Genomic DNA, 11,669 nt, shown 5'->3' on the forward strand with positions numbered 1-11,669 from the left:
TCGGACTTCATTGTGGCAACAGGGAAGTCATAAAGAAGAGAATTTCAAGTCATTAAAACAGAAACCTGCAGAATCCATCAACTTAGTGAGACATAAATGTTAACCATAATGCTGTATAAATGGCTTCAGTAGTTCTCAGCAGTGTCTTATCTGGCAGTAGTACAGACAGTGCTTTTGATTGATAGTTTCATGTCATTGTGCCCAATTTCATTTTTAGAGAAAAAGATTAATCTTCAATTCACACTCTAAGTACAAAAACTACTTCAGTGAAAATAAACTAAGTGAAGTCAATCTGCTTAAAATTTGGAGAAAAGGATGTAGTTATCACTAACCTGGATCTAGTTGATTGTGAGTTCCTCCGTTTGCAAATTTAGCTCCACCATTGCTTTCTTCCCCTCATGGCATGTGCCACATATCTGCAAATAGACTCCATGAGCTAACCAGCCTGACACTGGAATCCTTATCTCTCTAGACCAGTGGTCGGCAAACTGTGGCCCCTTGAGTGTGGCTCTTCCTGCGGGCGTGCTCGTACAGTGCGATTGAAGCTTCGTGGCCACACTCCAGGGGCCAAAGAGCCGTATGTGGCTCGTGAGCCGCAGTTTGCCGACCACTGCTCTAGACAATTCTCTCAATCTTGGGAATTTTAGTTTATTTTGGTTCACATTACCAGTTTGACCAAGATCACTCAGAAAATGAGCTTTTTCAGTTTGGAAACTTGAGTAGTTCAAGGATTTAATTTCCCCACTTTCTTGGCTTCCTATGTATGTATAACTACATCTTCAATATATATATTTTCAGATATTTAGAACTATATTCAATCTAAATTAAAAATAATGGGAGCAATAAAAAATTCTTTAAATTAGGAAAAACTGGTATATGAAACTATAAAATGTTTAAGTGAATCAAATAAACTTGAATGGACAATGTTTTCTCAAATCAGTTGTCCTAAATTTTGGTTTCCCAACAAGGTCATGAGCAATCTAGAGAGAATTCTTTTTCTTTTCTTTCTTTCTTTTTTTTTAAACATATATTTTATTCATTTTTTACAGAGAGAAGGGGAGAGGGATAGAGAGTTAGAAACATCGATCAGCTGCCTCCTGCACACCCCCTACTAGGGATGTGCCTGCAACCTAGGTACATGCCCTTGACCGGAATCGAACCCGGGACCCTTCAGTCCACAGGCTGACGCTCTATCCACTGAGCCAAACCAGTTAGGGCGAGAGAATTCTTTTTATTCCTGATTTAAGCCTTCCTTCTAACCCCCAAAGCTTGGGACAATGTTTCCCCTACTAATCTTCAGATTGTTGGTACATGGCTCTGCTGCTGTCCTTTACTTAAATGTCCTTTTTTTTGCAATTATTTCTTCACTGACTCTAGAGAAATGTTTAAATAAGCTTGCAAGAAGTGCAGGATTTGTTGCATTGACCTCTCTAGTCCTCAGAGAATTAGTAATTGGTTCTGCTGAAATATATCTTGTAGCTTTAAACAAAGTCTTTCATTTACTCCCACTTGGTATCCACAAATCTCATTGGAGGCCAGTTTTAGAAATGAAGTTGAGCTTTGGTTAGACTTGTGTCTCTGGCTCTATTTTAGGTTGGGACCGGGTACAAGAAGTCGGAAAGCTCATTATAGGGCTTTGTTGCTCATTTTGACATTGGTGAGAACCTGGCATGGGATATGTGGTGTTGTTAGGCCTAGGTCGGAATTCAGAGACTGGATTTCTCCCTGGAAACATGACTGTTATGAATGATATGGTTGCTCCAAGAATGGAAATGCTAGTGTCTTCAAGGTTATGTGCCAGGTAAACCTGGGAAATAGTGACATTCGTATCAATGACTGACTGAGAAGCCTTAGATGGCAGGATTCCTAGCTGCCAAAGACTGAGTGATATACAAGTCATGGATATATCTACTTCCTTTGGGATGAATACCTAGATGACAGTCTCAAGATGTATTCGGGGGAATGTGGCTTTTCTCTCTGTCCCACAGGAAGAGAAGCTTGGGGAAATACAGTAAAGTACTATGTTTTCACATAGTAGCCAGGGAGAAAAAAAACATCCAACCAAGCACTCTTGTATAAAGACAACATATCAGAGGTAGAGAATGGAAACACTATCAAAAGGAAGCTCCACTACAATCTTCTTTCTCTCTGATTCTGAGGTGATGAAGAGCTGGCTGCAGTCCAGCACAGAATCACCTTTCTTTGTTATCAACTTGTACCTTTAAACCAAATTGACACACTCCTGAAGTCCAGAACCAGAAACAGAAGCAATGCCTTTAGTTTTGTCCTCAGGAATTAACAAGTTTGCTCCTGTTTGCTACCAACTCACTCAGTCTGTCCCTCTTCCCCAGTATTTTGCTATTGTGGTAAATAATATATAACAAAAATGTACTATTTCGAACATTTATAAGTGTACAAATTGCTATGTGAACAACACCACCAACCATCTCCAGAATGTTTTCATCTTCCCAACGTGAAACTCTATATCCATTAAACAATTACTGCTCATTCCTCCACCTTCTTCCATCAGCCCCTGGAAACCAATGTTATTACTTTCTGCTTCTATGAGTTAGATACATCATATAAGTGGAATTATGCAATATTTGTTTTCTTTCCTTTTTTGGGGGGTAAATGATGCCTTGTCATTTTTTCCTTTTCTATTGAATTTATTGGGTGACACTGGTTAACAAAATTATATAGGTTTCAGGTGTACAATTCCACACCATATCTGTATACTGTATTATGTTTTCACCACCCCAAGTCAAGTCTCTGTTCATCACCATTTATCCCCCCGCCCCCCGCCGTGCCTTCCTCCACGTTTCCCTAATTCCAATCTCCCCTGCCGGTCACCACACTGTTGTCTGTGTCCATGAGTTTTTTTCTCTCTTTTAAAAAATATTTTTATTAATTTCAGAGAGGAAGGGAGAGGGAGAGAGAGATAGAAACATAAATGATGAGAGAGAATCATTGACTGGCTGCCTCCTGCACCCCACAACCCCCCATCTGGGGATTGAGCCCACAACCCTGCAACCCGGGCATGTGCCCTGACTGGGAATTGAGAATCGAATCGAACCATGACCTACTGGTTCATAGGTCCATGCTTAATCCCTGAGCCACTCCAGCCGGCCAATGAGTTTTTTCTCTTTTTTTGCTCAATCCTTCCATCCCCTCCCCACTCAGGCCTTCAATCCCCTCACCACCCCACTCTATGAGTCTGTCTCTGTTTTGCTTGTTAGTTCATTTTGTTTTTCTCTCACTGGCTTATTTTATTTAGAATAATGACCTCAAGGTTCATCCATGTTGTCACAAATGGCAGGGTTTCCTTCTTTTTAAAGGCTGAATAATGGTCTATGTACCACATTAAAAAAAATCCATGCATCTGTCAATGGACTTTTAGGTTGTTTCCACATCTTGGCTATTGTGCATATGCTGAAATGAACATAGCAGTACAAATAATTCCTTGAGATACTGATTTCAGTATTTTTGGATAAATACCCAGGAGTGGGATGACAGGATCATATGGAAGTTTCATTTTTAATTTTTTGAGGAACCTCCATCCTGTTTTCCGTAATGGCTGTATCAATTTACATTCCTACTAGCAGAGCACAAGGGGTCTCTTTTCTTCATATCCTTATCAACACTTATCTCTTTGTCTTTTTGATTATAGCCATTTTAACAGATGTGAGGTGATATATCATTGTGGTTTTGATTTGAATTTCCCTCTGATTAGCGACCTTGAGCTACTTTTCATTTGCTTGTTGGTCATTTGTATATCTTCTTTGTAGTAATGTCCATTCAAGTCCTTTGTCCATTTTTAAGTTGGGCTATTTTTGCTCTTGAGTTATGCATTCTTTATACATTGTGGATATTAACCCCTTACCAAATGTATGGTTTGCAAATAGTTTTCCCCATTCTATAGGTAGTCTTTTCACCCTCTTAATTGTTTCCTTTGTTGTATAGAAATTTTCTATTCAAATTTGAATGTGTCTTGATTATTCAGCTATTATCAACTCTCTCATTTGTACCAGATACTTTTGTTCCTATTAGCTAAGGCACAAATTCATTAAATAAAAAATTACTTTGGAGGTGAAGTGGTATATAGGATGTCTTTGAGAAAAAAGGGCTACATAAATTATTTTCTGCCTGTCAAATCTTGTGCAAGATTGCTCTCTGAATGTACCTGGAAGAATTTTATATCCCTCTATGGCTTTGGGCAGAAAAATAATTTATTTTGGAAAGAGTCCATATTACAATGTAAATGGTGCTATCTGGAATTGTGTAACACAGAAGCATTAATTTTGGAATGAGTCCTGCTTAATGACACCCTCTCATTCCTCAAAACCCATTCATTTTTGGTTGATCCTTATCTCTTACAATAATAAATCTACTTTGACTACAGTAGTTGGGATTAAAACTAAGCATTTTCAACAAAATTTCCATCAGGCCTATTTGTTTAAATATTTTAATTACTTAGCCTGTTGGTTATATTATCTATACCTGAAGATTTACAGAGAATTGTTCTACAGAATACACAAATTCAGAGATTTTCTATACATGTGACATTTTTATGTTGATTAGCAATGTCCCTTTGAGCAATAATTCGTAAATACAAAGAAGTTTCTAATTGTAGGGAACTTTGGTCATCATTTAATCAAATATTGATATTTTATGAAAGAGAAACCATTGAAGATTTTAGAAAGCAAGGGGAACAAAAATCTACTTAAACTCACATTATTTTGACTTCAAGACCATTATCCTTTCTATTAGTCACACTTGTTCTTAAAATATGAATAGATTTTATTTCGATTTTCTCTATTAGTTTTTGGCTCCAGAGCTTTCTCATGGCATTTTTCATCTCTGAGTTTCTGAGGGTGTAGATTAAAGGGTTAAACATGGGTGTTATCGTAGTATAAAACAGAGCCACCACTTTATCACTGGGGAAGGTGATCATGGGCCGAAGGTACACAAATATGCAGGGTACAAAGAACAGGACAACGACAGTAACATGGGAGGTACAGGTGGAGAGAGCCTTCTGCCGTCCTTCAGTACTGTGAGCTCTTAGGGAGCAAAGGATGTGGACATAAGAGGTGATAAGAATAGAAAAAATTAACATACTCATCAGTCCACTGTTGGCAGCAACAAAAAGTCCGAAGATGTGAGTGTCAGAGCAGGAGAGTTTTAGCAGAGGGAAAAGATCACAGATGAAATGGTCAATGACATTGGGGCCACAGAAGGGTAACCAGACTATAAAAAGAATTTGAATCAGAGCATGAAGAAATCCTCCGGCCCAGGCCATGGCCACCAGGAGGCCACACACTTGCCTGTTCATTGTTATTGTGTAGTGCAGGGGCTTGCAGATGGCCACATAGCGGTCATAGGCCATGACTGTGAGCAGGATGATCTCAACTCCCCCAAAGAAATGTTCAGCAAAGAGCTGAGTCATGCACCCTTTGAAGGAGATAGTTTTCTTTTCAGTGAGTAAGTCAAATATCATTTTGGGGAGCATGGCAGAAGAGCAGCAGCCATCTACAAAGGACAAGAAAGAAAGAAAAAAATACATGGGGGAGCCCAAGGCTCGGCTGGTGGTGATTGTCACTACAATGAGTAGGTTGCCTGCCACGGTGAGGAAGTAGATCACTGTGAACACAGCCAGCAGGAGTTTCTGCACATCTGGGTTCCGTGTCAGGCCAAGCAGGATGAATTCTGTCACGTTGTTCCTTCGCTCCATGAGTCCACTCTAGCATTTGGATAATTGATTTATCTGTGAATAGCACAGGGATTGCAGTTGTGGCAGATACATTTTGATCAAGCAAATACTTTCTGTCAGGATTGTTTTCTGTAAGACTGATGGAAACCCCAAGCAGATAAACCCAAGACTTTTGCTATGTATTAGTCATATAATGAATACATAGCACTTCCTTTCTTTCTCTCCTTCCCTCTCCCCTTTCCTCCTTTCTTTCTCTCACTCACTCATTCCACTCATATACATAAACACAGTATTATGACTGTTGGTTTTCCAGACATCTTTCCTGTAATTGTCCACAGATGGCTATTCTCCCAACAATTGCCATAGTGTTTTACCCCATACAGAAAAGGAATACAGAGAAGACCCATAAAGGAGCAGAATCTTGAATTCAAGAGTCTATTTCCACATGTCTCTTTTCTTGTCACTTGTGCTGATGAGGATTAAAGTCAGAGTTCATTATTCTTACTATCTTTAATTTGTTTCAGGGTGAATGCAATTAGATATTAAAGTGAATTCAATTAGATATTAGAAATGATATAGTCACATTCCAGAAAAACAGAACTGAGTGAATGTTTGAGGCTCCAGTAAGCTATATCTGGCAGATTGTGAGCTTATACTATATTTAAACACAACTATCTAAGGATATAATCAAACAGGAAGGAAGAAGAACATTTTGAAGAGGATGAAGCAGACAGCATGATGCAGTGCGAAGTTCCCCAGATTTATTGGAAACTTTAGAATTCACTGTTTAGAGAACTTCTGTCATGTTTAGGTTTCAGGGTCATTTTACAAATCAAAACTCAATTTAAGGAAGACTAGGAGAAATTCTCAGGATCTACTACAAAACAGCTACTTTTAAAGTGAAGAGGAAACACAAGCATCATAATTTGTTGGACAGAGTATATTCTTTATAGCCAGACTGTTTTTCATTCTGTTTTCACTGATTAGTAGCCATGTGAAGTTGTGTATAGATCTTAGTTGACTGTGCCTAAACTTTCTCATATATAAAATAGGAAAAATAAATGGCATAGAGGTACCAAAGTATATCATTATTACATAAGCCAAAGTTTTATCCTAAAGGTGAAACATAGAGCTCTCCACACACTCTAAATTTTTGATGAAAGAATAAAAATGAACCCCCCATATCAGTATTCTTTTTTTTAAAATATATTTTATTGATTTTTCAAATAAAAATGAACTCCCCACATATCATTATTCTTATTCTTGAAATATTTTATTGTTATATTAAGAAACAAAGATAAACAGAGAATAAATGAACTAAATATTCAATTCAAAAATATCAAATAAAACTGATGAGCATAGATAAGCTCAAGAAGAAGCAAGTATAATCAAATTGCAAAAGAACCCCATTTAAAAATAATACTTAAAATAATGTCATGCATAGTTCATAAAATGTTTTTAAATTCTTATTCTTGAAATATTTTATTGTTATAATATTAAGAAACAAAGATAAACAGAGAATAAATGAACTAAATATTCAATTCAAAAATATCAAATAAAACTGATGAGCATAGATAAGCTCAAGAAGAAGCAAGTATAATCAAATTGCAAAAGAACCCCATTTAAAAAAATAATACTTAAAAGAATATCATGTATAGTTCATAAAATATTTTTTATATTTGAATGGGAAGTTTTCAAATAAAGTCTTTTCTCCTCATGCCATCATCAAAAGAGAGAGAAAGAAAACCCCAAGTACCATGTGTTAAAGCCTTCAAATAAAACATAGATCTGTTTAAAAACAGAAAAACAAAAAAGTAAATATATATCTAATCTTTTGATGGAGAAAGAGTATTTTCAGTGAAATGCAATGGTATAAACACAAGATAAAACTAATGGGCTCAACTACATAAAAATATGGAACACACTGGAAAAGTACTTGCAACACGTATAACAGATCATCATTATTGTAGAATTATTTTTACAAAAAAGGATCTATACACACCAGTATTAAAATAGGGGAAATAAAAAGATAATTCTCAGATAAAACATTAGATATCTAAAAATTCCTCTATTTCATAAGTCATCAAAGAAATACAACTTAAAAACAGTGACATACTTCTAACTGACAAATTGGCAAAGATTTATGACAGTTATATTACCCAGTGCTGGTGAGTGTGTATTGATGTAGAATATTCTGGAAAGAAGTCTGATTGTACACAATAAGGGCTTTATAACTGGTCATGTCCTTTGGTCCAGTACTCCTTAGGAATCTATTAGAGATAAAATATAAACAAAAATTATGCTTACAGGTTGTATTTCATAATATATTTTTTATGATAGTGAAAAAGTGAAAGCATTTCAGATGTCTATGTAAAGAGGAACAACTAATGAATTATAGTTATGAAATATCAGGTGGACATTAAATTTTTTTGCAAGAATTAATGGTGTGGAAAGAGTCTTCTAATATAATATTGAGTGGCAAACACAAATTATAAAGAGTTTATAAGTTATGATCTTTTGTCCAAAATAACATTTATACATAGAAAAGTATTTGAAAAAAGTACACTAATGACTAATAGTGCTTATTGGAATTGTGGGTTAAGGATGATTTTTGTATTCTTTTAAAAATGTTCTGATCCAAGTTTTCTACAAAGAAATATATTACTTTTATAGTAAGTAAAATAATTTAATGATATAAATTTTATTTTTTTTATCTTAGGTTTTGGTCCATAATATCCTGACTGATTCCTTAGTAGACCAAGTATGCCAGTTTCATAAAAATCCATGACAGTAGAATCCCATAGGGGAGGAGGGTTGTAGGGCTGGGTGAAAAAGGTGAAGGGATTAAGCAAAAAAACAACACAAAACACCCCAACAACACAACACTTTCCCCAAACAAACAAACAAACAAACTCCCCAAACAACTCATAGACACAGACAGCAGCAGCATGAAGATTAACCAGAGGGGAAGGGGGGTGGGGGGAGGTAGGAGAGGGTACAGTGAGGATAAATGGTGATGGAAGGAGACTTGACTTGGGGTGGTGAACACATAATACAATATACAGATGATGTATTATAGGATTGTACACCTGAAATCTATATAATTTTATTAACCAATGTCACCCCAATAAATTCAATATGAAAAACAAGGAATCACAGACTATACCTACCTCTCAGAATGCATTTGGGAAGGAAGTAACAGATCCATTCAATAACAAGGCATCTTATTTGTAGAGCACACTTTGCATGGAGGTAGCATCACTGACCCATTGCTAATGACTGCTCTGCAGGTTCATCCATTTTTATCTTAAGTATAATGTCCCCCCCCTCCTCACTTAATGACCTGAAAACAATTGCTGTGACTTCCTAAGTGATGCTCAGTTTATGGGCCTGGGTTTAGTTCTGCTTTATAGGTTCACACCATCCTGTCAGTGTAAGGCACAGTATCCCAGCTCAGATAATGAATTTCTTTAGTCAGACAGCTTCCAAAGTTTAGGTTTCAAAAGAAATTGATGGAAAAAATACCTAACCGTTAGAGGACATCTCTCCAAGCCACCTTCTACTTACTCTCTTGCCAGTCTTTCTTGGTGATCAGATGAAATATATCATAACTAGAGGCCTGATGCACGAAATTTGTGCAAGGAGCTCGGCCCTCGCAGCTGTGGTGGCTTGCCTTGGCCCTCGCAGCCCCAGCTTTGTCCGGAAGGTTGTCCAGAAGGTCCTTCGGCTATCTGGCCTAATTAGCATATTACATAATTATAATATTGCTTTTATTATTATAGATAGGCATTTGATTTGAGATCTAATCTGATTTAAAGCCACAGAAATATCAGACTATGTTATAGCAGAAAAGTTAAGGATTGTAAGCACCAGAAAATCAAGCAACAAATGAAAGTTGCCTTGAGTAGCAGGACCCTGAACTCGGCTCTTTTAAGCCTCCTTTTTTAAGCCTGCACTCAGCCAGGAGATAACTCCTTTGATCTGGGAGTCTGGACCTAAATGGGTTGGAAACTCAGAATCAAACAGCTTCTGTGATCTGGGGCTGGTTATGCTTATGTGGTCTTCTTGGGTTTTCCTTATAAACATTTTCACATGTGGTTTCAGGGAAATATTTAAATGGGTATTACTCAAGTGCAAGAAGTTAAGATGGCTTTTACCTCTCAACTCCCAGAGGACTAGAATTAGCAGCTCCAACCAAATCAGTTTATACTTTCTCTCTTGTGGCCAAGGCATGTGTGACCACCGGGGCAGGGAGAGCCAGCTGGGCTGTGTGGGCAGCTCTCTATTGTTGTGTTTAGGAAGTGATTCTAGAATCTGGGACCTAAGGCACAGAATGTTCTAGTCATCAGTGGGTGCATGAGCCAGCCAGGGTATCTTAAACAGTGTTAGTAACACCTGTCTCAGAGTTATAGGGAGGATTGTGCAAAGTAACATGTGAAAACCTCGTAGGCAGTGCAAAACTGCTGTTCTATGGTCATTGTCCTGAGGCTAGAAAACATGGAGGCGAGAGAAACTGCTCTTTAATAATACATTTTGAATCAAGCTAAAGAGTAAGAGTTTTGCTGGTACTTTTATTTTTATAATATCTCGGGCAACTCCTCCAACTCTTTATACCTAAATTCTCACATCTATAAAACGTGCGTGATAAGGATACCTAATGGGGGTTCTGTGAGATAAAGCATATAATGTGCTTAGATTAGTGGCTGGCATAGAGTAAAAGCTCAAGGTTTGTTGTCATGTCTGTTACAGGAAATCAGAGCTCATGATGTGACCAATTCAGATTTTTGGTAGGAATTGTCTCAATTCATCTCTCTCTCTCTCTCTCTCTCTCTCTCTCTCTCTCTCTCTCTCCCTATACCTATATACCTATATACCTATATATCTCTATCACTATATCTATATCTATATCTAGATCTAGATCTAGATCTATTTATGTCTATATTGATCTATCTCTGTACTATATCTCTATCTATTTATGTCTATATTGATAAAGTATTGGTAGAATCTGGGCAAATACAGAAATTAGGAGAGAAGAAAGACCAAGTTTTAAAGTATTGAATACTGATTCATAAGTCATAATTCTGAAATCTTTCTACGAGTGTTTGATCTTCTTTTTACTTAAAAGTCTGACTGAAGTTGAGAATCCTTGAGAAGTTGTAAGAGATAAAGGAAATGTGGATACAGTGAGAACTAACATGTAATGAGCATTCTGTGTTTATGTCACTCTGCTAAGTGTGGTATTTTATCTAATTCTCACATTATCCCCTTGAGAGAGGAATTAATAATTCTATTTTATGTTCAAGGAAATTGATGTTCACTGTGAGCATCATTTGATCAACGTAAAAAAGCTAATATTTGGTAGAGATTTGATTAAATACAAACTGATCTAATTTCTAGGCCTGAGACCTAACAATTATGTTATAGTGGTACGTTACACACTGATTCATGATGTGTCTCATGCACAGGGAAGGAAGGGGGAGGAGATGCTGATTCAGACCAAATGTGCATTATTTAGAGGCTTTGGTTCTACCATCAGGGCAGACAGGACACATTCCTCAGACAGATGCCACGTGCAGCAGTGACCATATAGGAGAGCCATTTCAATGGGTCAAAAGGAAGTCATGTGGAAAATACTTTAAAATGAATAAAAATGAAAACAGAGCATACTATAACTGATGGGATGCATCTAAATTTATAGCTATAAATACCTATATCAATAAAAGAAGAAAGATCTCAAATTAATAATCGAACCTTCCTTATTAAGATACCAGAAAAAAGAGCCCTAATCACTTTGGCTCAGTGGATAGAGTGTCAGCCCATGGACTGAAGGGTCAAGGGTTTGATTCTAGTCAAGGGCATGTACCTTGGTTGCAGGCTTAACCTTAGTAGGGGACGTGCAGGAGGCAGCTGATCGATGTTTCTTTCTATCCCTCTCCCTTCCTCTCTGTAAAATCAATAAAAA

At 37.0% G+C, this 11,669-nt stretch overlaps 1 protein-coding gene across 1 annotated transcript; it reads right to left on the reverse strand.

Annotated features, from left to right (window-relative positions):
• Positions 1-4,726: 4,726 nt before the first annotated feature.
• LOC102248145 (olfactory receptor 4C5-like) lies at positions 4,727-5,781 on the reverse strand. The gene has a single exon (XM_005870871.1). It carries the CDS (start codon positions 5,726-5,728, stop codon positions 4,727-4,729), a length of 1,002 nt encoding a protein of 333 aa, XP_005870933.1. The 5' UTR covers positions 5,729-5,781.
• Positions 5,782-11,669: the final 5,888 nt, after the last annotated feature.

This window comes from Myotis brandtii, unplaced genomic scaffold (genome assembly GCF_000412655.1).
Source record: "Myotis brandtii unplaced genomic scaffold, ASM41265v1 scaffold324, whole genome shotgun sequence".
In the NCBI taxonomy this organism is placed as follows: Eukaryota; Metazoa; Chordata; class Mammalia; order Chiroptera; family Vespertilionidae; genus Myotis; species Myotis brandtii.

Bases quoted from the DNA above. Each gene is read 5' to 3' on its own strand.
- LOC102248145 (XM_005870871.1), bottom strand. From the start codon at position 5,728: ATGGAGCGAAGGAACAACGTGACAGAATTCATCCTGCTTGGCCTGACA.